Source organism: Cercospora beticola, chromosome 3 (assembly GCF_033473495.1).
Source record: "Cercospora beticola chromosome 3, complete sequence".
Taxonomy (NCBI): Eukaryota; Fungi; Ascomycota; class Dothideomycetes; order Mycosphaerellales; family Mycosphaerellaceae; genus Cercospora; species Cercospora beticola.
Window position 1 is genome coordinate 1,619,832 of NC_088937.1, and position 27,807 is coordinate 1,647,638.

Here is a 27,807-nt window from a genome sequence, read left to right on the forward strand (position 1 = left end):
CTTGACCAGCTGTAGCGCACGTACGGCTGATTTGCATGCCGGGCATTTTCGAGGAGCGCGTAGAACCGACAAAAACACGTCCGGTCACGAGTCCACGTGATATAAACTTGAACACCGTTACTGAGAGGGATTTGAGCATTGCTCCACGATGAACAGATTCTTTGACATTGCAGACGATCTACATTGTCAACGAAGGACTAAAAGAGGGCTTCAATGCATCCGTCGCCATTTTAAAATCCCATCATTCTCATTCTCATCCGAGTTCCACGCCTGGACAAACCTCTATGCATTCATCGCAAACGCTCCTTTTTTGCAAAAGCCTTTCGAACGCAGAAAATTGAACGCCGTCTTGCTCTTTTTTCCAGTATTGAACTTCTTACTCTTCCCCTTTCTTGTAAATCGACCAGCAGGAACGCAGCAAGTGGCAGTCAACATAGAAAAGCCATACCATCGTATCATTAGCCGATCACTTATATACTAACGCCGTCCGTCCGTCCGAGAGGTGCGGCCGTGACGTTTCATTTCGTTCTTTGATCGTTGTCACAGCCGTTTAATGTCGTTTCGCGAATCTCTTGGTAAACCGGTGTGGTTCGCACGCTCAGGTGCTACCGCTTGCGCTTCTTGTCTGCACTTGGGATCGCAGGTGCTAAGAAGGAGCCCTTCGCGCCATGCATTTGGGGAGGAGGAGGTGGCGACATGTCATCAATGGCACTGTCGCCACCCTTCTTGATTGTGACACCCATGTGTCGTCCATATCTGCCTTTCCGGCCGTTACCCTCATCTTCGCTGACGCAGCCTTCGACGCCGATTCCAGCGTCCTTGCAACGACCACATGGACGTTGGCGGTCGCAACCTTTCTTGCTCTTGCGACATCTCTGGCATCGAGGCTTGGAAGACAAATCTTCCTCATCGGCGCCGAGTTGATGCTGAAAGTTGATCGTAGACGCAATGGATGCCTTCCTTGATTGCGATGGCAATGACGCCGGCGACATTGGAATTTTGGGATTGGCAACAGCAGCCTTCTTCGTCTTCGAGATGGAGAGCTGACGAGGTTTGCTTACTTTCCCCATTGACATTGCGGCCTCTTTCCGAGACTTGATCTTTGCCTTGAGTGGTCTGCGTTGGCCGTCAACGTCCATTCCGTCACTGCCAAAGTTGCCGTCGCGTTGGTCGTCGTAATCTTCGCCACTGGTTCCATCACTTGGCAACTCATTGTCGGTCCGCTGCTTCTTCCGGATAGGGCCTTCATCGTACCTTGGGAATGCTGGCACAGCCGGCACTCGCCCCTCTGGCTCAATCATTTCGTCGTCTTCACTTTCCTCATCCGAAGACGCTGCATCAGCCTTGCCGCTGAGGGCGTCGTCCATGGTCGAAGTTGAGGTCCGTCCATGCGAGAAGGCGCTTGGGTCGCCGAGCCTCATCAATTGTAGCGCAACATCTTCATCAGATATGACGCTGCCGATCGTTGGGTCTGGTGTTGGCAGTACGCCATTCGAGTTGCGGTGCGATGAGTGACTAGCGCCACTGACCCTACCACCACGTAACTGTCTGCTTGGTTGTTGTGGTACAGACTGATATGGGTTGGCAGGGAATGGTGGTTGCATGCTCCCAATGCCATTGCTGTAGCTTTGAGGCGACGGGAGGGGCTGCTGGTACGAAAAAGTGTGCTGGTTTGAATGAGTGTACGGCGAAGCCATGTTGGCTCCTGCGCGGCGCTGAGGAGAGATTGATGATATCGATGCACTCATTGGTACCTGTGGGGGAACGAACAGAGGCAGTTCCTTGGCAGGTTAGCATTGCGACTGCACCAAGTGTGAGCGTTGGCCTTACCGAGCTCTCGAACGCTCGCTTCCTACGACCTCCCTCGACAATGTTGTCGATAGTAATATCAGCCTTGATCTCCTCTGCTTTCGAGCGTCTAGAGCTGGCGACTGAGCCATTGTCGTTATCGGCGCTGCTATATCCATCGTTGTCCCCCGAAAGGCCATTGTCTCTACTTTTCGTCCTGTGGATCTTGGCCTTGCCGTTGGGGGCAGCAGAGGCACTGCGACGCCCAAGTTCGGAGTGTGGAGACACGCTACGAACTCCAGCAGACCGAGCTGCAGACCGCGAAGGTGACTGAGCATTGCTCAGCGTCGGCGGGCGCATCTCGAAAGGCGCGCCGAGCGTCAGCTTTTTTGGCGAGGCCGAGTCTCGTGCATGCTCGCTCGTAGGCGCCGGGGGCGGCGCAACTGTCCGAACATAGACTGTCATATCGTTGTCGAAGTTGTCTGCGGCTGCGATGATGCTGATGCCATCTTCGTTCTCGAAGCTGACGCCATACTCATACAGCCCGTAGAAGTTCTTGACAGTAGTGATGATCGACTCTGTGGTATCATGCGGTGATATCATGACCCGCATCGGTAGTCGCGCTTGTATGCGAGGATCTTTCTGGTCGATGAGTCTGAACAGAACATGTTTCTGATCTCTCTTGGCGGGCGAACCTCGAGCATGGCGAGATGAGGTGGCAGCGCCATGCTGGCCTCGAAGAGAGCGATGCATACCGGCAGCGTTGTTCTTTGTATCGGCATGGGTTTCTGAGCCTGATGTGCCATTGCAGACAGAATTATGCTGGTGGATCTGCCTCTTCATATCGACTGCGCCAGCGCTGTTGGGACTTCCACTGGACAGCATGCTTCCAAGGTCCATGACCCGAATGTACGACTCTTTTGGCACTCGTGAAGGATAGTGCAATGTATGTGGGTCGAAACAGGAACGATTTGGGGTGATGATGTTGGGTCGCGCCACCCTCGCTGTCGCTGGCGCAAAGGCAGGACGAAGTGTTCGGGGCGGCGGCGCAGAAGAGCCGGACAAGCGATGCTGCGAGGATGACCGTCAGTTATTGCGCTCTCATCATATCTTCAGGCCTTGCACAGGCGAGGAGAGTGCTCTAGAAGGTCATGCGGTGGTTGCAGAAAGGGATGGTGCGGATGACCAGGCGATCGCGAGCGGCAGCGGTGAGGTTGTGATATTGCGGCCTTGGGCAATGGGAGGAGATTAGTTTGGGACTCACCTGGGTTCTTGATGGGCAGGGCAAGTCAGTTGATGGCCGTTTGATGGTTTTCTTCAGCTCGTTGCGCCGACCTCGTCGTCGCCCGCGGCTGGTGGTCCACGCAGGTGATGATGCGGGAGGAGGATGTGGGAGAGGACTACCTCAGCGTATGCAGTGTACACAAGCAAGCGCACAAGATAGGACAGTCACTGCCGACACCGATAACCGACCCGGGTCGAGTTAAAGATGTCAACGTGGTGTGGGAGGAAAGAGAGAAGGCAGAGTGGCAGACAGAGTGTGCCTCCACTTTGACCAGGACCCGCGCTCGGGCATAGCATACCTTCGATTTGCGATCACGACACGGCACAATTTAGCACCCGCAGGACAGACAGTGAGCAGCAACTGAGGAGGGCTTTATGTCCACATTGAATTTGCGTCGCTCTATCAGACTATGTATGTGTGTGCCTCCCAAGAGCCCTGAGCTGGTGTCTGCCACATTCGCAAAAGAGCAGAGTGAAGCGCATGGGACGGCTGCGGCCAGATGCCAGGCGTTTCGCGCCGACACCTGGTGATGCTAAGAGCGCTCCGCCCAGTCGAAATGTCACCCGCTCAAGCGCACAGCGCAACAGCAGCGCCAACTCAGAGCGAGACAGTTAGCTGCATAACCAAGCCAGCAGATGCGCCAGACTGCGAGGACGCACGTTCAGCGCCGATGGTGGTCGTCCTTCGCGCTCCAATCACAGCTCCCCAACGTCGCAGATCTGCCGGTATGCTGCCCACAGTGTAGCGCCATTCCGCCGGTCCCAGACAGCCAATGTGCGAGTGGCAGCGGTGCTGATGCTGACACGGCGTGTTTCCCGTTCACGAGCGACCTTGGTGAAGGACAATGATGTCGCATACCTCCGCAGGAGCGTGAGCAACGAGCTTATTTTGTCCAGGACGCCGACCACACCCGTGGCGAGCACTGGCGCACGTCCGTGCCACTTTTCACTGCTCACGGCAGTGAGCCGAAGTCACCGTGCAATGCGCTTCCGTACGTGGCTCCTGGACCAGGGTGACCACGGCCAGGATGGCAGATGCAAAGAGCGTGAGGGTGAAGGAAAGCGTCGCGATAGTGTTGCTGCACATTGGTCGCACAAGAAGACTAATCGTGCAGGTTGCAGTCATCCTGGCGCGCATGAGCACTCATGGCGCAAAAGCAGCTAAAAGTCAGTGTGAGGCATTGATTGTGCGGCATATTGCGCTCCCATGCGCAAGCCGACGACGGCGCGAGAGTGAGCTGTCATCGGTCTGCTTTGGCGTGCAGTTCTCGGTACGTCCTACTGATGAGGGGTCCTGGCCTCGCCAATTCTCTCGATTTGCGGTGTCAGTTTGTGCCGCTCGCCGAAAGTTGTGGAGTTTGAAACTGTGCAGGCCTGCTCGCAGCGACGGGCTCTCGATGCACGAGGCCGCCGGCAGACCGACAGCGCATCGAGCCCGAAGTGCGCGCACACCGCTAGGTTGCCAGAGGAACAGCGCAGGGAGATATATAGTCGAGGCAGGACATGCGCAAGTGAAGGAAGTGTCCGCCTCTCGGGAAGAACATTCGCGTCTCGGCCAGATCTTTGCGGCACAATTTTGCTGCGTTTTAGACCTATCAGTGGGACTGCTGTTTATTGTTGGTCTTTAACAGATGCTTCTGCGATATACAGTCGTGTCTCAGCAATGGACATACAGTATCTGTGCCACAATAATTTCACTATGAGAGTACCCAACGAAGCCAACAATGATGGGGAATAGGATATGAAATATCATCAAGTGCTCCTTTTTTTTTGCATGCCGAAATGGCAATCGATTGCATTATGAAGCAACCGCAACGCGAGAATCGACGATTACATTTAATGTAGTCGATCACTCCTGCAGTGGAAGTGCCGTTATCCAAGGGCTGGCAAGTGTTGTGTATCAGAACAAAAGTGAAGCCATGCTGCACAGGTTAAACGTTTTTACATTGATTCTAGCGGTATTTACAAGTCCAACGACTTCGCGTCTTCCAGCTCACCTACAACAGCAGAATACTTTGGCATGGAAGTCTCAATGAGCTTACGATCGTGGCCGTTCGCAATAAGCGCCCGCCGCATCCGTCGTCGCTTCTCCATATGCCGTTTGATCTCTTCCGACTCTTCGTGATCGATCATCCATGTGTCACCGACGTATCTTCTGCTCTGCGACTTCAGCTGCGTCATTACCTCGAGGATGTTCGCGTATGCTGCTGCACCGTTATGTCCTTCCTCGTCGTCCCTCAATTCGATCTCGACGAATCCAGTTGCGGTTTCGTAACGTGGTAAGTCGCTCGCGAATCTGCGCCACTCCCACAGAACGCGTGGGATTTCGAGCAACTGTTCTGCTTTGGCCGCAGACATCGACGACTTTCGTTGATTGACCGAGATTAGAAACATGCGGATCCAGTTCCTTAGCCAGAAGTCGTTGCGTCGCTGGATCAATCGTGCATACTCCCATTCTCGCCTGACCTGCTCCACGACTTCTTCTGCTTGTTGCTCCTGCAACGCGGCGATCAAGCGATCGCGAGCGGTTCTGGCTACCTCCTCGTCCTCTTGCGCAAGCGGCAGTGCTTCATTCATTCTGTCAATCATTTGAAACGTCATGTTGCCGTCCGCCAGGTTGGAGATTAGCAGATTGTACATGACTAAGCTTGGCGTGATCGAGTATGGAGGCCCCTTCATGGTGTTCCACAGACTGATGACGCTGGCCCATGGAAGTCTACCAGGACTATCCTTATCAGTGAGCACGTAGGTCCATTCAAGAAGCGCGTCCCACGTTTCACGCGTGATGTCAAGCCTGTAATGCCGGGCTACGAAGTCCACTACACGCAACGCTGTCGGCAAGTCGTTGTTCACACCAAAGGCGTGTGCCAGAGTTGCGAGCAAGCCCTCGTTCGGTTGCATCGACGGATTGTCTGAGAAATCGGTGGGTGCAATAGACACCTCATCTCTGGATTCCATAATGGCTGGCACATCAATTCCCCAAACGCGATGCAACATCGCGTTGACTGTTTTGATGTCGCCTTCTCGCGCGCAAGCTGTAATCAGGATCCGGAAGCTCTCCACGTCTGCAACAGCACCAAAGGCCAGCATCTCACTAAAGGTCTTCATCGTCTTTTCTTTGATGCCGCTTTTTCCAATGCGATAGTTGCCGAAACGGAAAGTATCGCGAGTTTTCGGCGCTGCCCTCTTCTTCATAGTGTAAGGAACGACGCGCGCCTTTCGTCTCATACCAGCGTTATGCCAACCATTCCATACCATGGACGCCATATAGTTATTAAAGCACTGTGTATCTGGATGAAGGCCGTCCTTGACCATGCTTTGCCAGACCGTGTTCGCCGATCTAAAACTCCTCAATGTGCGTGCACTGCGCAGCAGTGTCGTGTAGTCCTCGAGCCTCGGGGTTTGGCCTGCGACGCGCCTAATCTTGAGTGTCCGCAGTATCACTCTATTGTAGTCGAATGCAATTTCTCGCATTTTGGCAACGCGCATGTGTTCTGCCATGGCATTGCTGATGTCCATATGCGCATCCGCCAAACGCTCCAGGAAATCTCCGGGCTGCACAAGATTGATGATGGCGCTGAACATCGGTGCAGGAATCGCAGAGAGGAATCCAAAATCGTGCTGCTGAGCTGCTGAGAACAAGCATCGGATGGTAAGGTCCACAGATCTTCTGCTCAAGGCCAATGGCAGCTCTGTTTTGTAGTCTACAGACAATAGCGAGTCCTTCGGTATCGATGTCTCCGGGGTTTCGTCGTCGATGTCCGGCGTGTCTAGAGAATGCTCTGAAGGATCTTGTTCAAACTGCTCCCACAGGACATCAGCCCTGCTTGCTGCTTCCGACCCATGCTGTGTCTCCTGGGCCCCAACATTGCTGGCCTCGTTTCGGTCGAAGAAGTCAGCCTCGACGCCCGATGCTCGTGCAGCCCGTTCGTCCTGATTTCGCTCGCCAGACCGCAGTTCACCGGACCCAACTCTTCTCACGCTGATTGTGCGTTCCCTCTGCAGGCCCCATGGTCCACGAGACTCCTCTTGTGCAGCTTGCTCTACTGATGCATTCGACCCCGGCCATCTCAACGGTTCGTCGCTGTAGCCGCGCCGCTGCTTATGAGCGCGACACTCCGCGCACACCCAATGAGCCCTCTTCGTGCTCCCAGAAGTCCACAAGGTTTGGATCGTTCGTCGACTTTCAAGCTGTCCCAGTCGGACCAGCAATGGATTCATAGGCGTTTCGTTGGCATGGCCTAGCGGTCGACTACCCCACGGGCGAGGCACGGTACATTGACGGGATGAGGTGGTGGTGAGCACAGTCCGCGGGAGTGTCCCATACAGCAGGGACGCGACAAACGCGACTCGAAAATTCCACTTCGCGACGTGCACCTGACTCGCGCAGCCGACTTCACTTCACACGACACCAGTCAAAACCACCGCCGTCATTGGCATCACCCCCGCACGAAACGACACGACGCACTTCTTGCACAATGGCCGAATCGCCCGATACCGGCGCCAATCCCGTCAGCGAACCACTCGATTTGGTGCGCTTGTCGCTCAATGAGACCGTTTTTGTGAAGCTGCGAGGAGACCGCGAGCTGGCGGGGAGGTTGCATGTGAGCGAGATCGGGACTCAATACGGGATTGGACTGTGCTGATGGGACAACAGGCATACGATAGCCATTGCAACTTGGTGTTAGGCGATGTCACCGAGACAGTCTACGTATGGGATGAAGACGATGAAGAAAACGTACGGACAGTGAAGAAGCAGTCGGAAATGCTTTTTGTAAGAGGTTGGTGGACACATAACAAAACTTGCAAGAGTGGAGCAATTGCTGACCCGTGTTCGCTGTGCAGGGGACTCCGTCGTACTGATATCACCGCAACAATCATGAGCTTGATGTGAGGGCCTTCGACGATAACTGCACATGCTGCACCGGATTAAACGAACGCTCGCGTTGCGATTTCGCGCCACGTGTGGAGGCATTTGGAGCTCACACGCGGAATCAGAAAGCATCTGCGTACATCCAAGCAGTCGATCGGCCTTGCACTTTAAGAGGCTGAGCGTCCTACTCAAACTCTAGCTCTGCGCGACGCTCCAGAGCGAGTCCGACGATGCCCGAGCTTCTCACTCATCGACACATCAAATCGCCCATTCTCGCACATCGATAGGATCTCCTACAATGCCAAAACTCCAGTGAAGCTGTTGCGGGGCCCATTCGGTATTGGAGTTGTCGATGAATGCCTGTTGAGGAAGGAAGAGATTTGAATGCGTGAAACGATGGCTTTAACTCTGAAATGCAATCGCCATCAATTACAAAATCCCACGAATCCAACTGAGCTGCCCTTATGCATCTACGTCACGCCAATCTCAGCTTCGTGTCCTGTAATTCCATCTTTCCCGCTTTCTCCGCATATCTTGACATAAATGCGCCGACATCTACACAAAACGCATACTCACCGCCGACCCCGCTGTCGAGGCATCCGCAGTCCTGCCTTGATACCCCGCCTCGTTCCCCACGCTCCAATCTGCTCCCACAGCATGACACCAAAAACGAGCACCATGAAAGCCACCAAAGCAGGCGCAGCAACCACCCAGAAGAAACTGAACGGGTGAGCCAGACCCGCACCTGATGCAAAATTCATTCCAAAATAGCCGGAGATGAACGTCAGTGGCGCGAAGAAAACCGTGACTATGGCCAGCACAAACATGTAGCGATTCGTATTCGCGCCCACGGTGTTGAAGATCAACGTGGAAATGTTGTTCGCGCTTGCGTCCATTTGCTCAAGTGCGGCAATCATAGTGATACAATGGTCCAGTACGTCGCCAAAGTAGGTATGTGCGAGTGGTGTGATAGTGACACTGGCACTATAAGGACGTCCGGGAGCTCTCTTTCTGTACTCTGAGTTCAAGCGAATGGCAGCAGGAGCGCCTTCGCGATCTCGACTTGATGGATTGGGAAGGAAAGAAGGTGCCTGCTCCGACGCGCTCGTGGTACTGCCTGTCGGAAGCATTGTGTTCGATATAGTTGCTGAAGGCGCGCCATGATCCCGTAAGGAGTTGACAAGGTGTACGATCGGCTTGAAAAGATTCTGCAACATATCGATCTCTTCGCCAAATATGTGCAAAGCTCGCGAGGTTCGAATGTTCGGATTCGTCATAGCGTCGATCTGCAGCTCCTTTCTCGACTTGTTGTAGGCATCTCGAACTGGGACAGCGAGATCGACGATGGCGTCGATTATAGCCTGAGTTATGAGAGACGCGTCGCAACTCCGTCTGAGCATTGTTTCCTGACTATGCAAACGTTCCAGGATTGGTTCTTCAACATCCTCGGCAGAGTGCTCAAAGAAAGAGATCACACTATTATCGGCAAGCAGAAATATGGAGACTTGCTCAACGCTGACGGCCAAGTCCTCTTGGGCCAATGCGCTGTGTTTTTCCATCCAAGCTGTATGCTCTGGTATTTGAGCACTCTCATACCGGTGAAGAGTCCTGACGGCTTTGATGGGCGATTTTTCCGAGAGCCCACTGTGTGCATTGACGTACTCGTCGATCTTTCCGTCGCGATCCCGGTCCAGATAGGTCGGCAAGACGTTTGTCTGTCGAGGCTTCCACCACCTCTTCCAGAACCCCTGCCGCTGCTGGCCGTGCTTCTCGAATTTCTCGTCGATTTCTTCTTCGTCATCGTCGGAACTGTTGTCCCCATCCGCGCAGCTACACTTCTCATTACGGCCCTTATGCTGATGCATTCTGACCAGTTTCTGTAGTGTAAGCACGATGAAGGCGTGATCTGCGTACCAGTCGACTTTCGTGCGAGTTTTAGTATGGACCAAGTCTTCGACTGCCAAGCGGTGTCTAGTGTAACAAGAACAGTCAGTGTCTGTACAAGAATGGTGGCTGCAATACTTGACCTCCTGAGTGCCAGGCCGATGACTTATTATAATCGCCAGAAGCATACCACTTCCCTTTAGAGGTACAGGTTGCTCTGCAAGTGATCTTGGACACGGGCACAATTGTACCGCATTGGCTTGACTGAATCACTGGAGCCCGGTATCGCTTTCTCGAACATTGCTGTACTTACAGATTATACTTGTTGCCTAACAGACGAATCACGTCCCATGAAAGTCCGTTGACGCTGATCCATCGACATGGAAATTCATCGCCTCGTGGAATCTCGAGTGCCCGCGCCAAACTTTGATTGTCACATCGAATACGCGAGACGTTCTCATCGCTGAAGTCGATGATATTGATATCGCAGTCGTTCTTCAATTTCTTAAGATGCGACGGGATCTTGTCATCTTCAGCCGCGGTGTCCACTCCGGGTTCGGCACCAGGTTGGAAGTGTTCATGCTCTGTAACGTGGTCCGGTTCGTGATAGGCAGTAATAGTGTTTGACCGAGAATGTCTCGTCGTTCGTTTTCGGCCCAATGTGTCAATTGAAGGTGCCGAAGCATTCGAGTCCACGCTTCCTCCGGTTCGCTGTCTGGCAAGCTTGGGGCTGGTCGGCGATGCCATTGCAGGCGAATATGCTGGTTGCTCAGGCACGAGGAGCGTCGGCGTCCTGTTCGGGCCATCGAAGTCGCGTACTGTAGTCATCGCGATGATGTGCACTGTTCCCCTGCACAGTCTTGCCGAGTCGAAGAAATCTCGTCATCAGCCGCGTGAGCTCTCAGCCACGCGAACTCTTCTGAAGGGTGAACGGGATCTGGTCCAACGACCGAGACATTGGCCTCTGTGTCGCCTTCACCAGCAAAGAGGGTGAATCGATATCGATGTTGTCTGATGTGCGAGAAGAGGGAGCCATCACGTGTTGTCCGCGTAAGGGTAAAGTAAAGGGAGGTCAGCGCCACAAGCAGCTCGCAACAGCTTAGCGCCGAAGGGCGAACCCGAACGCTGTGCACGACATTGCGATGCATTGACACTGACTCGATCGGAAACCATCGACCAACTCAGAGCCGACGGACTCTCGCGTGGCACTGTCACGCCCACGATGGATGGAGTGCGGTAGGAAAAACGACGACGAACGGTGGCCACTGGAGGGCGTGGTGTGGAAATAAGCTCGAGGGCCAGCGATCCGAGCATGGGTGGTCCGGGTCGTGGCAGTTCTGCAGGCGCAGGAACAGGCAAAGAACCAGAAACACCTGGCACGAAAACCTCGAGCCACCAAGCGGGCTGGCGGGCAAGCGCATGTGCAGCGCACGACTGCGCCTTTCTTTCAAATGCACGCCGTCGTACCTGACCCAATAAGGCGTGAAGCTCGCCGTTGAACAGCCCCACCCGACACCAACTCCAGTCTCGAGCCACTCCTGCTGCACACCGGAACGCGCGGCAACACATAACACATTCACCTACATCGACATCGCCTAACAGCTGCAAAGTCACTATACCCTTCTCACGTGCGCGGCTGATGCCTTGAAGGATCTCGACCACTAGCGCCGTGTGGTGGCACAGCTGAGCTCGACCTGCCTATTCCTACTACGGGACCAAAAAACACCGAGGACCATCGCAAGCCAAGCTGAGCATAGGGTCATACTCCAAGTCTCTTCTCTGTTGAGACGATTGTGCTCCTGGGTTCCACTCGTTCTGGCGTTGGCTGTACCAAACTTTCTGTCAAGATGGCCGAAGAGCCTCAACGGACTTCAATCGCTCAGCGCATAGCCGCATTGAAGCTACAAAACGCCGGTGGTGGCATACCTATTCAAAATTCACAAGGTTTTCAGAAACCGACAACAAATGGATCAAGTCAGGCTGTTCCGAGGCCTAGACCGCCTCCACCACCTAGACCGAGTGTCCCAGCGAGACCGGACCGCGCACAGGCCTCGAGTGTGCCTCCTGGAGTTGCTAGTGGGCCGTCGCCAAACAGAGCGGTAGGCAATGAGCCTGATGGAGCGCGACCGAATGGGGTGGCTATGAACGGTACACGTGCAAAGTCAAGGCCACCCCTACCAGGGCGGACATCGACTCAATCATCGCAAGCGCCGGCTTTGCCATCGAGAACGCCGTCCGGCCCTTCGCCTGCACTGCCTCCAAGACGACCTTCAGAAGCACCGTCTCAGAAGGAGTTCGCGCTCACCAAACGTGCATCCAATGAGTCAATAAGCTCAATAGCCACAGCGAGGTCCTCCACTTCTGCCATATCTAACGCTACCTCTTACACATCTGTCGGTGGCGAGCGCTATAAGATTCGAGCTCCTGACTATGATCCTTCTTCTTTGCCAGCATTACCACCAAAGCGCACGAAGGAGGAGAAGGAAGCGGCGGAGAGGAAGTACAATGGCACTCGGCCTCTCAGGCACTCCAAATCAACACCAAGGATCGCACAAGTACAGGAGGGAACGACTCCACCACCGATGCCAACCAGGCAGCCCGTCGTTCCGCCACCCGTGCCTACGCAGACTGATACTCTGCAGAACCAAACAGGAGCATATGGCAGCACGCCCGTCCCGAAGAGAGCTCAACCACCGCCTCCACCAGTGAGACAAAGTCAACCGCCGTTACCTGTCAGAGCATCGACGCAAACGAGGGTGGAGCCAATTCCGGCTGCATCGTCTGCCCGAGCGGACCTTGCACCGCCTCCGCGACCACGAGTGTCCGCGCTGTCCATGGGCTTCGGCAACAAAGAGACGAGTAAACCTGCAGGACAGGACGTACCCTCGAACAGCAACTCCGGAGTGCCCCCACCTATACCAGCGAGCTCGAAACCGGATCTTGCCGCCCTGAAGGCATCCAAACCGCGGTTCAATGCCACAGCCACGCCAACAGCATCGGCACCTGCCGCAGGTGCTCTTGCAATTACATCATACTCACAGTTCTCAGAGGTACTGGCGACGCACCGCATCGTGATGGCGGATTTTTGGGCACCTTGGTAAGTCATAGGTTGAAGCCCCATGTGAGACAGTGACTATCGCTTACACCTATCACTTTCAGGTGCGGACCTTGTCGCAACTTTGCGCCTGATTATGAGCGTCTGGCAAAAGAATATTGCCGACCAAATCAAATAGCATTTGTCAAAATCAACACAGACGAGAACAAGGACATTGCTCAGGCGTACAAGATCGAATGCTGGCCGACCCTCATCGCCTTCGAGCATGGCGCAGAGATTGACAAATCTCTCGGAGCTAACGAATATTGGTTGAATCAGCTCATAGAGGAGCGTGCGAAGCGCGCCGGCATCAATCTGTCGGCGCCAGTGCCGGCTGCAGCCCCTGTAGCCCCTTCTGCGGCACCAACGAACTCCTGCTTACATTGCCGTGACTTCTCTGGTCCAGATGGCCATGCAGCACGGTTCCCACGCCAATCGATTCCATCGCAGGACGTAGGATGGCTTGCCCATCAGCTCACCTCTCCCTTTCCCTCTCTTACGGACAAAGCACGAGCTATCTTCGCGTGGCTCCACCACAATATCGCGTACGACACAGTAGCATTCTTCGGCAACAACGTCAAAGGTTCTACTCCCCAAAGCACATTGCAATCTGGTCTGGCTGTGTGCGAGGGTTATGCTGGGCTTTTTGCTGCTTTAGCGATGAAGGTGGGCATGGAATGTTTCGTCCTTAGCGGCGCCAGCAAAGGGTTTGGCTTTACGCCCCTGCAACCCGGACAGCCGATTCCGCCCTTCGCCTCGACGCACGCATGGAACGTTGTTAAGATTGACAATGGCGAGTGGAAACTCATCGACTCCTGCTGGGGATCTGGAAGTGTAAGTGTCATCTTCTCGAGCAGTACTGCACTCAATGCAAGGTTAAAACTAGAAGACCTTTTTGGGATATCGCTGACTCTCTGATATAGGTCACAGCTTCACAGACCTACGAAAAGAAATTCAAACCTGACTGGTTCACCATGTCGAATGACATTTTCGGGCTTTCGCACTATCCACAGGACAGAAACCAGCAATACCGCACGGATGGTCGCTCGCTATCATGGGAAGAGTACTCCATGGCCAGCAAGGATGGCACTGGTGCAACGGTCTATGATAACACAGCTGAAGAAGGTCTTGCCAAAACATCATTCAGGCCTGCGGAAGGCAAGATTAATCTCGCGCAGCAAGGGCCGACTACACGATTCTCATTCCAAAAGATTTGCCGGCATTGGGATCCGATCAAAAATGGATCCGGGCCATCTTATCTCTTCGTGCTGCTCATCGATGCGCAAGAGAAGAAAGGGGAAAACAATCTGCCACCATTCAATACTAATGGGGAAGTTTGGTGGTGTGACGTTCCGACTCAGCATCTTGGACATTCTGGGCAAAAGGTGACGGTGATAGGATTGACGCAGTTTAATGGCCGGGATGGACGAGGTTTGACTGTGGAAGATTATATGCGCAAGAAAGGTCGTGCTGGCTGGGCTTCTACATTTATCGCGTCGTGGGAGATTGCATGATCTCGGGCACGATGGTGTCTGTGCCGCGATACTTTGACGAGGTGTCCAGTTGGGAACAGCAGAACAGAAAAACCGGAAGACGACCGTACGATTTGTTGTCCTCTCGTGACCTCGATTGTGCGCCGACGTCACTTCGAGAGACAGCTTGCCTTGGAAGCGCTCCGAAAGGCAGAGACACGAGAGTAAAGAAAGTGTGTACGAGACCCACGAGCAGGAGGGCAGAGTGTCTAGGTTTTAGGATGCTCTCGTCCTCAAATTCTGGAAGTTGTGGCTTCTAAGGGCATCGGCAATTACAGCGGCCACAAATCCTGGCGTAGCATCGAGTCGTTCATGACTAAGATTGTTCTTGATCTGCACAAAGTGGTGGTCTTCACAATGAGAATAGATTGACCAGTCGCTGTCAGCTGCTAGAGCGCTGAGGCAGTGAGCGAAGTGAATATATCTACAAATAGACATATCTGAGAATGAGGATCAGAGCCTCGAGAGCGATCAATCATCGGCCGCCATGATGAGCATCAATTAAGATGTGGCTCAATACTCATCCCAATTGATGTTACTGTCATCGAAGTCGCCATCGACGAAATTCGACTCGTAGTCCTTTGCCTTTGTGACACCGGACTTGTCAATTGCGCTCATACGTTCCTTGTTCTTCTCTTGCAGTTCCACCCTTGCGAGCTTCGAGTAGAAGGCCCGGACCTTGTCGTGTGCCTGCACCTTGCGAGCATCGAACCTCAGTACGCAGAGCCCGTCCATCTTGGTCGCACGACTCAACGCGACGTATGCCTGACCCTTCTCGAAGACACGACCAAGGTCGACTTTCACACGATCGAGTGTCTGACCCTGCGCCTTGTGTATAGACAAAGCCCACGCCAAGATCAACGGGATCTGTGCACGAGATGCCTGGACTTCCCCGTTCGGTAATTCGATCTTCCACGTCTCAGGCTCGCAAAGAAGATCGCGCCAGGTTCCGTCCGCAATGGCAAAGCGGACCAAAGGCCATTTCCGAGATGTGGTGACACCTTGCATCATTTGTCGCACGTCCATGGGAGCACTATCACCGGCATTTGACTGCACGGTGCCGCCAGGCGATTGCAGAAATGCGGCTTCGTTGTTGTTGTAGCTGTCGAATTGGCGTTCGTCCATGAAACCAATGACCCGGCCCAGCGAGCCATTCACCAGCGTCTCGTCGATGTTCTTGATAAGCATAACCTGAGCGCCCTTCTTCAGTGTGATGGCCTCTGGCGCGAGGCAGTTCGCAAGGAGTCTATCGCGTTGAGTCTTGTCTTGTATCGAACCGCCATCCCGCGCAGGAAACTGGAACAAATCCCCTTGCAACTGTGCAAGACGTTGATTGTTGGCTTTATCGACTTCCTGACGAGTAGGAAATAGCTCAGTCGCTTCAAGTGTGTCTTCGTAATTCAGAGGTCTAGAGAGCCTCTTGAAGGCCTCGATAGATGACTGTGTTAGCCGACCCTCACGCATCTCATTGAGCATCCCGGCGAAGACTGTGAATATGTTAGCAAATTACGAGAACCACTTTGAGATCAACCAACCTGGATCTTTCTGACGGAAGACATGATGCAGTCCGATGGTGTGCTCAATGGTTGTTGGCCACGTTGACGCATCAAATGCGAACTTAGCAACTCTACCACCTTCCGGCACTGGCGGCAACTGGAAGAAGTCGCCAGTGATCACTAATTGAATGCCACCGAATGGTCGTGCATTATTGCGGATTTGGCGTGCAATCGACTCAAGTTTGTCGAAAAGCTCGCCATCCACCATCGACACTTCGTCCAGAACTAGAACCTTCGTTCTCATCCACCGGTGCTTCGCTTTCTGATTCTTCTTGATCTTGCGTACCAACTCAGGCACCTCTTCCTTTCCTAGCCCAATGCCAGCAAAGCTGTGGAGCGTGACACCACCAACGTTGCAGGCAGCAAGACCAGTCGAGGCCGTAACAGCGATGCGATCTGGCTCGCGTTGATACTTCCTTCGAAGTGAGGCAATGATTTCTCGCATCAGGACAGATTTTCCCGTACCTGCAGAACCGGTGAAAAACACGCTCTTCTTTTTCTCGATAACGAGCTCGAGGACGTGCTGCTGTTCGTCACTGAGGAACACCTTTGCAGGACGCTTCTGCTTAGTGGTCGCGGCTTTGACTGACTCCTCAGTGCCTTCAATCACCTTGCCTGATGTCTTCCGTGTCTCTTCGCGTTTCTTCTTTTGTTGCTCTTTCACCGCGCTGGCAGTCGTATTCCAGGGGTACGCAGATTTGTCCTTTCTATCTTTGCTCGGTGCAGGCGTTGCAGTAACAGGTCGTGATCGATGCGAATTCCCGCTCACGGTGTGAGTTGGCTCTGCCTCTTGCGATTTCCCCTCGAGCCATGGCAGAGTCCTGCGCTTGGCGGGTTTAGGCTGTGGTGAGGTGGCAGGTTGTCTGCTCGCATCGGTGCCGGTGAATCCATCGAAAGCGAATGACTGAAGTGATTTCTGCGGGCGTCCAGTAGGCTGAAAGTGCTCAAGCGGCGATGAAGACCAAGGCAAAGGTGCACTACTGTTCGGTGCCTGGTCTGTCCTCGCGTTGTACTTTGAGCCCGAGTCAAAGTTCGTGAATTCAAAATCCTCTCTTCCAGCTGCTGCATCGATCGTGGCCGGCTTTGTGGAAGTGGTGTGGAAGCTACGTTGTCCCGTTGTCTTGGGCAGATGTGCTGAGAGATCTGGATAGCTCACGATGTTTGTGGTCGTTTTCCTTGCTACCGGCTCTTCCACATCCAGATCTATATCATCATCGAACTCGTTCTCGTCAAACAGAGCTTGAGGAATGACCGTCTTTCCTGGCTGGCCCCCAATCACGACCGGCTGATACCGTGAACCCGCGTCTTCGTCAAAGGTGCCATCGAACGACTTCGCAAGGCCGCTCGATGTGCGCTTGATTCCAGCCCTGGACGGGGAGCGAGAGCCTCGCAGACCATTGAGACTCGACGCTGAGCTGGGTTTCAGAGGATTCTTGTAGCCTGGGTTCGTTGATTGCTTTTGGCTGGAGGACTGCGAGGAGAAGCTCGCCTGCGAGATCTGTGCCAGCCCGGTCTTCCTCTCGTACTCGTTGTGAGCCTTGCGCAACATGTTGTTATTCTCCCGCCGCGTCGGGAATGTGTTGAGTGGGCGGGAGTGGGCAGACGAGGTGCTCGCGAAAGGGACGTGCGCGCGGCGGGCGCGTGGTGGTGTTGGGGGAATGGCAAGGGCGGCGGCAGGAAGTCGCGTCCTCCCTCCTGCGACGCGTCCGGTGATCATCCAGTGGAGGACGAAGGCGGTGGTCGCGCAAAGTAACACACCGAGAAAGTTGTCGGCCGGCGATGCGTCAAACATTGATGGCTCTACGAAGGCATCACTATCCCGCAACGCGAAGGGAGCGCGTTGATCCGTGTGGACCAGGGTCGCGCTCTGCAGCTTTCCCACCATCAAACTCTAAATATCCCACAAACAAGCCTCTATCGTCGGTCGGATGACTTGTCAGTGCAAACCATGCTTACCTTGGGAACTCACTCGAGGCATGTTGACACTCCGTCACAGCTCAATCTAGCGCTACCCTCCTCGCAAGTCTCAGCGCGAAAGCAGTGGCCAAAGACGCCTTTACGTTCCTTAGCGAAACTTGGATGCTCCCATTCTTCACCAACTTCTAACAAGTGTATTCGAAGTCAGAGAGACGCGATGCGGTCCGAGAGCTGCACAATATTTCATTCAGCGGGTGGCTCAATGTGAATAGAGCATTGTGGAGTCTGCTGGGACGTGCAATTGGGATCAAAACATATGATCTGCCCACCTCGCCAAGCGCGATGGTCACAGTCTAATGCGTCTTCGTCTATTCTCAACAAGATCTTGTATAGCTGTGACAGTCACACAGAGATCGGCCGGTGAAGTAGATCTGTGTACCGTAGGACGACGACCCTACTAGGGACGTGACCAAGGCGGCCGTAGGAAAGATTTCGTACTGAACCATCAATATTGGGCCAGCAGGATTCCTTGCTCTCGAGCGGTCTGTCGGTGAGGAACAGTCAAGCGTGATCAGGTGCTACTTTGTCCGCGGTACAACGGCAGTGCAATGGTCGTACGACAGCCTGCAAAGAAACATCAAAAGCATCGAACAGAGCCCCCACGGTCCCGATATTGTGGCCGTGGTCGGTGGATTTTCACGGAGCCCGCTATATCTGACGATCCGGCGAGACTCCAGCGCATGTGATTCGCCGGATGGAGATTTAAGCATGCCCTGCCGCCGCCCATCAATGCAGCGCCAGCGCCAGTGCCAGGGTCGGGCGTTTTCTGAAGAGGGACGGCAACCGCTGCGGCGTAGTTAACTTAGGCTTGGAAAGGAATTTCGAAATGGACCCCATCGGTCAACGAGGGGCAGAGTGGCAGCGAAAAGTGCAAAAGCAGCAGCAGCAGCAGCAGCAGCAGCAGCAGGGAACACAGGCTGTGCAGAGTGCGGGCTGACGCAGGAGAGCGAGTGCGAGATAGATAGCATTGTGCCAGCGAAGTGTGATTTGACATTCTGTATTTGACGACCCGACTTCTAGACCGAGCCCATCTGCTGCTGCTTGGCCTGTCCCACTGCGACGTGCATGCTGCCGACAGATTGACGCCGCAAGAGCTAGTGTCGGTTGACGGCGACTGCGTAAAGAACAAGACCGCGAAACCTCGCCAACACCAACGACACGTTCGGCCTTGCCCCCTCCGCCCACCGGCCGTCCACTCTCTTTCCTCGCCTACTTGATCTGCTCCTGCTGCTGCCGCTCTGCGCTGCTCCTTCTTTGCTCTGCGCTTTCCCGCAGCTCCTCCAGCGCGAGAGCATCCAGCACTTCCCCGACAGCACAAGCACGCCCGCCCACAGCTGCACCCATGGCTCGCCATCCGACCTTGAGCCAGACCTACGCTGAGCGCTCCGAAGACCCCAATCTCACGCCGCTCGCCACGTACCTCCTCCGTCTCATCCACATCAAGCGTACCAACCTGTGCGTGTCCGCCGATGTCACCACGACCAATGAGCTGCTACGCATCGCCGAGGAGGTGGGCGACCACATCTGCATCCTCAAGACACACGCCGACATCATCAGCGACTTTGGTGAAAAGACGATTCGAGGCTTGAACGAGATCTCCAGACGGAAGAAGTTCCTAGTGTTTGAAGACCGAAAGTTCATGGACATTGGCAACACCGTGCAGCTGCAGTACACCAGTGGCCCGCTAAGCATTGTGCGGTGGGCTCCCATAGTGAACGCGACCATCCATTCGGGTGCGGCCATTATACCTGCTCTGGCGGAGGCAGCACAAAAGGCTATCAACTCGCACAACACCTCCGTCTCCACGGACATTCGAGCCTCGCCTAAAGTGCCCCCGGTCAATGACTTTGAGGACAGCGACGACGAGGAAGACGACAATTGGCAAAACATCAATGGCGCGCACTCTGCGGACGAATACGAGGAAGACACAACAGATAGGATGAGGAAGCAGTCCGTCGTATCAGTCAGTACCACCATCAGCATGAAATCTGAAGCAATTAGTCCGCAGCCCCACATGCGGCCTTCGATCTCACGCGTGGAGTCAGGCGATGGGCAGGACGAAGGAGATGACCCCGAAGCTCTGGCTCAACTTGCACCACCTCCATTCCTACGCTCCCTGCTCCTGCTGGCCCAGATGAGCAGTGCCAACAACTACTTTACGCCCGAATACACAGCCGACTGCGTCAAACATGCGAGAGAGAACCGGGACTTCGTCATGGGGTTCATCGCACAGCAATCACTTAACCAAGCTCCCGACGACAATTTCATCACCATGACTCCGGGCGTGCAGCTACAGGCAGGAGGCGATGGCAAAGGCCAGCAATACAACACTCCGGACAAAGTCATTGGCCAAGGAGGCACAGATGTGATCATCGTCGGACGCGGCATCATCGGTGCTCCGCCGGGAGAACGCGCCAGGGTTGCACTGGAATATAGATCCCAAGGCTGGGAAGCGTACAAGCAACGCGTGAGATCGTTGCGAGCTCAACGGCAATGATCACATCACGCATTTGTGGCAAATGTCTTGCGTTGACGTGGTTTACTTCGGCTTACAGATGCAGTCTGTAGCAGCATAGCGCAGGTGTTGGTCTGATCGGGCTCTGCCGTGCGAGAGCACGCGATGTGAGCCTTTTGCTTGATTGCAATGGCAGTTCTGACGGACGCTTGTACGTTGAAAGAACATGGGAGGTTTGTTGGCATGTTATATGAGATGGAACTGCCGAAGATCATGATGATGTTATGTCCGGCCACACGACAGATATGGATACGAAACAATACGAAAAACATCATGAGTATATCACAATCAAAATCGGTTCTATGCATCCTCCACCTCTTTTCGTTATTTTCGCAGCTGAAGATTTAGCCATTAACCACTTGTCAGCGTTGCGTCTCAACGTATGCAGAGTGGAAGACAGTCTTCCATAACAATATGCTTTTCACAGATATGCCTTTGTCCCATGACTACATGAACAGGACGACAATCCGTTCTCTATTTCGCCAACTACTCGTATCACTTGGCGAAGTTGGTAGATTTAGGTCGAAATGTGAGGGGCAGAAGTCATCCAATTGACCAGGTCAGCTGAGAAGAAGACATCATTGCAGCACTTCAACTCTCATGCAACCTTCAATCGCTGAAGTAGACGTCTCCGCTTTTGATAAGTCTATTGTCAACGCTTCCTCTACTTCAGTATTGTGTTTTCAAGTATAAATTTTCATCACAGCTGCAATTCACACTTATAACGCTGCGGACTGTCTACATTTTCGTTGGGTACTGGTTCTCATGTGATATTCGTCATGTTGTGGCTGTTTTGGCCACAAATTCTCTCGTTTCAGCCATCTCTCGCGCGGAGAGAGGTGCTGCTCCATAGTAGGCAATAGCAGCCATTCCGAGGAAAGCTGCGATGCAGCTGAAGACAAGAGCAACGATTCCGCGAGCCGTGAAGCCTGATGGCAGTGGCGCAATGCTCAAATTCTGACCGGTCAAATCCAGTGCGTCTTTCGTGTTGCCAGCAGCGTTGCCCACTACTGGGGTTGGTGTGGCTGCCGCGGAGCAGGCGTCGAGGTGATTTTGAGGTATTTTCAAGGTCTCTTGAAGAGAAAGAGGCGCCTCAATCATCGTCGCTACTAACCCACTGGCAAGGTGCCACTCTGCTAAATATCAGCTTTCTGCTCGCTGCGAGCCCTTCCGCACAAGAGCTTACCTAGATGGCAATGAAACAGCCAGATTCCAGGGTTGTCTGCTCTAAACCTAATGACGAAGTTTCCTTGCGGCCGAACCCAAAATGTATCCCTTCTCATGGGTCGAAGTGGGTACTCGCTGTGATTTGAGGGGTCGAAAAAGCCGTAGTCGTCGGGGCTGCGCCACAAAATTTGAAAATTGTGCCCATGTAAATGGAATGGGTGCTTGCCTGGATCGTCGTTATTCAGGATTATCTCTATTACATCGTTCTTGTTGAGTACGTAAGAATTCGTGTCCCGCCCGTATACTGTGGCGTTGTTCGCAAATTCACCAGTAGTCAATGCAGAATATAGTGTGGGAACCTTTGGACGCACGTAGGTGATGCCGTTGAAGAAGGCATAGTTCGCTCCATCGCCCAGGTTGTTCATGGAAAGATCGAGGTTGAAGGAGTAGTCGACCTTGTCAAGAAGCTCCATCTGGTCCTGCGGTACCAGGTCGAAATCGTCGAACTGAGCATCCCAGCTGTCTAACAAAGCAGGTGCCGGCTTCGGTTGAGACTCATCGTACACGAGCCAGCTGGTGACATTCGTTGGTAGGCCTGGTGGGATGGCATCGAAAAGATCTGTGTCCATTGAGGCGACAATCGCGAAATTCCCAGCGCTAGCATCATTTTTGGTCGTCACTAGGAATCCATAACGCTGCGCTGCGGTGATGCTAAAAAAACGCAATGGTCAGACCGCAGATTCTGGTGAACATGATTTACTAAGTGACACAGAACAGGTGCTTACTAGATCATTTCAGCGTCCGCAGGTTCTGTGTACACTCCATCGACCTCGACGATCCTCATAGTGTGACCTTCGATCCAGAAGTATTGACTGGCGAATGCACCAACGTTGACCAATCTGAAGAAATATGTTTTGTTTGGCTCCACCGGAATGGTCAGGTTTTGGGTGTCGTTCATCAATGCAGACTTTGGCACAGGTTCTGCACCAGTCGGATTCTCAACGCTGATGAACCAATCCAAGAGTCCGGGCATCTGGTCGTGGTACCAATCTGAGATCGAGAGAGCAACTTCTGTATCGTATTGACCCAGGTATGGACTCTCAGGGTCGTGGACTACGAATTGGCCGCGCATACCATCTGGGTACTGCCCCCGGCTATGCGAATGGTACCAGTATGTTCCTGGCTGCTGAATGGTGAAATTGTAGACGAAAGAAGAGCCAGGTGGAACGTCACATTGAGTGACACCAACTGGGCCGTCCATCTCGTTGGTGCCATTCTGAAACAGGCCGTGGAAGTGGATACTCGTGCTTTGATTGCCGAGCTGTGATAACAGTCAGTGGATGGGCAATCGATGTAACCGTAACGTCGCAAACCTGATTGTTCATGTTGACGATCACTCTGTCGCCTTTCGTGATGTTGACCGTAGGAAGCGGCCACTCATTGTTGATGCCAATGACCGGCCGACTGTGCATGCCATCTGGATTGCGGGTCACCCAGGTGATGTTCCAGTCAAATGTCCTAGTCTCTGCGGCGACATAAGTTGCCAGCAGCAGTACGGTTGCAAACAGCTTTCGAGAAGCCATTTTGTGAGCGTGAGTCGCGACAAAGAACAACGAGTGTCCACAAGAATCGCAAGCTGACGTCGCAAGATGGAAGATTAGATTCGATTGATAAGAACGGCAGCCACGCCGTGAAGTGAAGCGCTCCGGTCGTCGGCGGGCAGAAAGTAGGGCTTCGATAGGGTCAGCGACTCTGCGAAGGATCCAGCATCTGATTAGCGGAGATGCAGTGTCCACGCGAGTCCCCAGTCCTGTGTCTTGGAAATTTGTCGACACCAGGTGAAGATAAGCGACGAAGTCAAGCCGCTCGTGCCCAAGTCTAGTGGCGTTCCAGCTCGAGCTGTCAGAGCCAAGGTGCAACAAGCACGGTTGAACCGGCCGTGCTCGCCTCGGCGGCAGCAGTGAGCAACGCTCCCAAGCCACCTCGCTTCTCGAAGACGCAGGGTCAGAGAGCGTTGTCCTGTCTCGTGTTGCGGCGGCCCAACCCACGCTGCGGGCAAGCGAAGAGGTGGTGTGAGCTTTGGTGTCGAGCAATTGTGGCTTAAGCTTCGCTGCAGCATTGGCAGAGCTTATTCCATTAGCGCAATCCGATTATCAGATAGTTGATCTAGACTTTCGAGGCTTCAATGGGCGAGAGCCACTTCCGCATCGCCGGCCGCGGGTTGCTTCCTTGGGAGAGAGACAGCGACAGCAGGAGTGAATGCGAAAGGCAGCATGTCCAGCAAGTTGCGTGAATGGAGAAGGCGCATCCGCGTGGTGAAGCCTGCCCTCACCCATGCCGATGTGCTGATGAACCCTAACTAGTTCCAGTCTCAGTGCAAGAGCATCGAGCTTTCGGCAGCTCACAAACCATTGGAGCAGTGCCGCGCTAAGTCTCGCACATCCCACTTGTCGCGGACTCGCGATCCCAACAGCGTACCACACAGCTTGCTTGAGACTGTCCGTCACGTCCGACACCGGCTGGGGCTGCCTTCAGGCTTGTTCGTATTGCCGACTGTTTGGCTTTTTGGCGCGCGCCCGCCGCAGAGCTTCCCTGACAGCTTTTGTGAAACTCGTGCTTCACTTTACAAGATCTGATAAGAATCCATTTATTATCTGATCATCTTGTTTTGCGCACGACTGCTGAAGCGACCAGCTCAAGCTTCAGCGAAGTTCAAGATGGTGAACGTATTCGCAGTTCCGGGTAAGCTTCATGGTTGTCGCGGCGCCTTGTTCTCATCTCAGCTGCTGATCGCCTTACTTGTAGTGTTCTTCATTTGCTTCCGAGAGTGTTTGGAGTGCACAATCGTCGTCTCCATTCTGCTCGCTTTCCTCAAGCAAAGTATCGGAGGACCCGACAGCGACCAAGCAGTATACAAGAGGCTCTTGCGACAAGTATGGCTCGGTATAGGTTCAGGTCTCCTGATCTGCCTGGTCATTGGCGGCTCTTTCGTCGGAGTCTTCTACGGACTTGATAAGAATTACTTCAGCAAAGCTGAGGACCTCTGGGAGGGAGTCTTCGGGCTCATCGCGTCCTTGATCATCACCATAATGGGTATTGGACTGCTGCGTGTGTCCAAACTCCAGGACAAGTGGAGAGTGAAGATCGCGCAAGCCCTTGAGAAGCACCACGGCAGCCAGGGACTCGGTGTCAGATCGCGCTTCAAGATATGGTGCGAGAAATACGCCATGTTTCTGCTGCCATTCATCACAGTGCTCCGTGAGGGTCTGGAAGCAGTCGTCTTCATTGGCGGTGTAGGCCTTGGTCTTCCCGCGACCTCGTTCCCGCTGGCTGTGATATGCGGACTGCTCGTGGGCTGCGCGATCGGTTATTTGATCTACAGGTAAGTGCTGTCAGACCTCAAGTGAAGATGACTCTAGCTTAACTTGCGCAGAATCGGCAATACCGCAAAGCTGCAGGTCTTTTTGATCATCTCAACCTGCTTTCTGTACCTTGTCGCAGCAGGTCTCTTCTCGAAAGCAGTGTGGAATTTTGAGATGTATGCCTGGAGCCAACTGACGGGTGGCGACGCTGCAGAAACTGGATCTGGCCCAGGTTCATACGACATCCGCAAGAGCGTTTGGCACGTCAATTGCTGCAACCCAGAGATCAATGGAGGAGGCGGCTGGGGCATATTCAACTCGATCTTGGGCTGGACGAACTCGGCGACCTATGGGTCTGTCCTGGCGTACAACCTGTATTGGCTGGCAGTCATCGTTGCATTCCTCTCGCTCGGCTTCTACGAAAAGCGGGGGCACTGGCCACTGATGCAATCTAAAGTGCCCAGTCAGCACTCAGATGTGAATAGCGATCACTTGAGTGAAGACCATGTCGCAGACGAGAAGACGACTGCTACAGTCGTCACCAAGTCTCATGGCCAGGAGACCTTGGCATGAGGACAGTGGTGGGCACGATGTGCGATTCTTGTTAGGTAGAGCATGGTACAGAGGCATGTATGCGTCAGTGTATGCAGAGTACGAAGAAACAAGACGAGCTCATGTTGTGATGTTATAAGAGTTGTGCGTGGCAGTGTGCTGGTGTTGAGTGGGGGCATCTCTCATTAGTCAGTCGCGCCTCCATCGTGAGGCCAATTCAACTCTCCAGCTTCATCGTCATAGCCTCATTCGCACGCAACAGTACTTGATCAATCGACGACAAAATGTTCTGGCCTTATCCCTGAGTTAGTTGTTGAGCGCCTCAAAGCAGGCTCCCTCATTCACAAATGGCACAATATGGTATGCCGACACTGCCGCCGACTGCTCGGCGAGGCGGCAGTGAACGCAAAACCACTGCCCCAAACCGATCGCCGGCCTCAGCGGAATCGAAGAAGACGAAAGCGTTACCAGTCATACGAAAAGATGATAAGATCGGTGCGCACGTCGACACAGTGACCGAAGTGGCACGCGAAGAGGCTCGGCGTGAAGGAAGCCCGATTGTGGAAGAGGACAAGAGTGCCATCGACAATCCGCGTGGCGATGCTCACGGTATCATCGCGATTGATGGAAAGGGTGACATTGTTCTACACATTGAGCATAATACGGCAGCTGCCACTCTGGGCCAGAGATATCGTGTCTCATCCGCAGCTTTGAAGAGCACTTCAAAATACTTCGAGCGTCTGCTGGACGGCCGGTTCGGTGAGAGCGCGAGAATTGAGAAAGAGCACGTCCTCCTACGCGATAAGTATGGAACATTGGACAAAGTGCCCTCGGTCGAGCTGCCAGTGATACCAATTGAAGATATCGGCTGCATTTCTGCCGTCAAATCGATCGAGGCTCTTTGCACAGACTTCCTCCTCATTCTTCATGCCAGAGATACGAATACGCCGGTCCCTACCGCTAATCTCGCAAATCTCGCCATCGTCGCCGACCGATTCGATGCGCTTGATATTGTGCGCACATACGCGTCACGCAAGAAGTTGACTCGAGCGATTGAGGGAAAGACTACCGCGAAGGCAGAGTCGAACTTGAGCGAAGAGCGAGTTCGGCAGCGCATACTGATCGGTTTACTACTTGATCACGCACCATGGCTGGACAAATATTCTGCACGCCTCATCACGAGTGGCTCAAAGAGTTGGACAGGAAGTCGAGCTGAAGAGAACGATGTCATGTGGTGGAATCTTCCCCACGGCCTTGAGGAGGAGCTGCCGACGCGACGAGAATACGTTTTGGACATGCTACAATCGTCTGCTGCGCAGTTTGTGGGACAGTACATCTCCCGTGAGCGTCAGTGTCGTCTTGGCTACGACTCCTCGGCAGCATGCGACAGTTTCCAGCTGGGAGAGATGATACGATTTCTCTCACGCTGCGGAATACTGCAAGTCAAGGGACTGCTTTACGACGCTGCAGAGCCGCCAGAGCCATACACTGGTGACATTTTCACGCTCATCGACTCTTTACGCCACGTGCCCGAATATCAGATCGATCGCAATCACAGCCACTGCGGAATTCGGGGCCGTTTGATCTCAATGCTGGACATGGTCATCGATGCGCTCCATTATGTAGGCGTTTGTGCTGAGTGTTGGACCGCTAGCCGCCACGAACACGCCTGGATGGATCTGAAAAGGCCTCTGCTATGGCGGAGTCAGGCTTATCGTTCGAGAGGCCTGCCACACACAGAGTTGCACGCTCAGGTCCGGACGATGTTCACTGCGACCGAGAGAGACTGGAAGTGAGCTTCACTCGTGACGTTGAGTTCATAAAGAACGCTGGTATTCTCGTACAAATTTTCGGGGTGCTACCAATGTGACATATTTGTGACTCTGTCGTTTGCTACGGCGTCCAGTCACATGTCTGGTGATCTGTTGCCATCAAAGGATTGATTGTTGGCGCTGCTGCGGCTGTGCACAGCTTGGCCGCAGGGCAGTGCAGTGCCCGCACCCCGCACACACCAAAGCTCAGGACGCCATCATTGTATATCGACGGTCTGCTCTTGCACGGTCGCCGCCAACTCGCGTGTAACAATCGCAGGCACTGCAATGGCATGTAAATATTGGAGGACGCCAGACTTCGCCCTCAATTGATGGTATAAGCAGGCAGTGCAGCCCTCAGTAAGTGCATCGACTTGCGAGCAGTAAAGACATTTAAGACGCATGGTCCGCT

At 53.8% G+C, this 27,807-nt stretch overlaps 9 protein-coding genes across 9 annotated transcripts; 5 read left to right on the plus strand and 4 right to left on the minus strand.

Moving 5' to 3' along the window:
* Positions 1–605: 605 nt before the first annotated feature.
* On the minus strand, positions 606–2,688 carry RHO25_004594 (uncharacterized protein; the record flags this gene model as incomplete). The annotated part of the gene is made up of 2 exons (XM_023595515.2): positions 606–1,781; positions 1,831–2,688. 2 exons carry the CDS (start codon positions 2,686–2,688, stop codon positions 606–608), a joined length of 2,034 nt encoding a protein of 677 aa, XP_023457693.1.
* Positions 2,689–5,034: 2,346 nt separating this feature from the next.
* RHO25_004595 (uncharacterized protein) lies at positions 5,035–7,293 on the minus strand (the record flags this gene model as incomplete). The annotated part of the gene is made up of 1 exon (XM_023595516.2): positions 5,035–7,293. One exon carries the CDS (start codon positions 7,291–7,293, stop codon positions 5,035–5,037), a length of 2,259 nt encoding a protein of 752 aa, XP_023457692.1.
* A 257-nt stretch (positions 7,294–7,550) lies between these two features.
* On the plus strand, positions 7,551–7,955 carry LSM3 (U4/U6-U5 snRNP complex subunit lsm3; the record flags this gene model as incomplete). The annotated part of the gene is made up of 3 exons (XM_023595517.2): positions 7,551–7,676; positions 7,730–7,853; positions 7,918–7,955. 3 exons carry the CDS (start codon positions 7,551–7,553, stop codon positions 7,953–7,955), a joined length of 288 nt encoding a protein of 95 aa, XP_023457695.1.
* A 562-nt stretch (positions 7,956–8,517) lies between these two features.
* On the minus strand, positions 8,518–10,657 carry RHO25_004597 (uncharacterized protein; the record flags this gene model as incomplete). The annotated part of the gene is made up of 2 exons (XM_023595518.2): positions 8,518–9,916; positions 10,143–10,657. The coding sequence occupies 2 exons, from the start codon at positions 10,655–10,657 to the stop codon at positions 8,518–8,520; spliced, it is 1,914 nt and encodes a 637-aa protein (XP_023457694.1).
* Positions 10,658–11,676: 1,019 nt separating this feature from the next.
* On the plus strand, positions 11,677–14,437 carry RHO25_004598 (uncharacterized protein; the record flags this gene model as incomplete). The annotated part of the gene is made up of 3 exons (XM_023595519.2): positions 11,677–12,926; positions 12,989–13,757; positions 13,847–14,437. 3 exons carry the CDS (start codon positions 11,677–11,679, stop codon positions 14,435–14,437), a joined length of 2,610 nt encoding a protein of 869 aa, XP_023457685.1.
* Positions 14,438–19,330: 4,893 nt separating this feature from the next.
* Positions 19,331–20,485, plus strand: RHO25_004599 (uncharacterized protein; the record flags this gene model as incomplete). Its single annotated transcript, XM_023595521.2, has 1 exon — positions 19,331–20,485. The coding sequence occupies one exon, from the start codon at positions 19,331–19,333 to the stop codon at positions 20,483–20,485; it is 1,155 nt and encodes a 384-aa protein (XP_023457858.1).
* A 795-nt stretch (positions 20,486–21,280) lies between these two features.
* Positions 21,281–23,253, minus strand: RHO25_004600 (uncharacterized protein; the record flags this gene model as incomplete). Its single annotated transcript, XM_023595522.2, has 4 exons — positions 21,281–21,636; positions 21,690–22,381; positions 22,456–22,991; positions 23,044–23,253. The coding sequence occupies 4 exons, from the start codon at positions 23,251–23,253 to the stop codon at positions 21,281–21,283; spliced, it is 1,794 nt and encodes a 597-aa protein (XP_023456942.1).
* Positions 23,254–24,387: 1,134 nt separating this feature from the next.
* RHO25_004601 (uncharacterized protein) lies at positions 24,388–25,605 on the plus strand (the record flags this gene model as incomplete). Its single annotated transcript, XM_023595523.2, has 3 exons — positions 24,388–24,412; positions 24,476–25,052; positions 25,104–25,605. 3 exons carry the CDS (start codon positions 24,388–24,390, stop codon positions 25,603–25,605), a joined length of 1,104 nt encoding a protein of 367 aa, XP_023457856.1.
* Positions 25,606–25,931: 326 nt separating this feature from the next.
* On the plus strand, positions 25,932–27,380 carry RHO25_004602 (uncharacterized protein; the record flags this gene model as incomplete). The annotated part of the gene is made up of 1 exon (XM_023595524.2): positions 25,932–27,380. One exon carries the CDS (start codon positions 25,932–25,934, stop codon positions 27,378–27,380), a length of 1,449 nt encoding a protein of 482 aa, XP_023457857.1.
* Between the last annotated feature and the right edge of the window lie 427 nt (positions 27,381–27,807).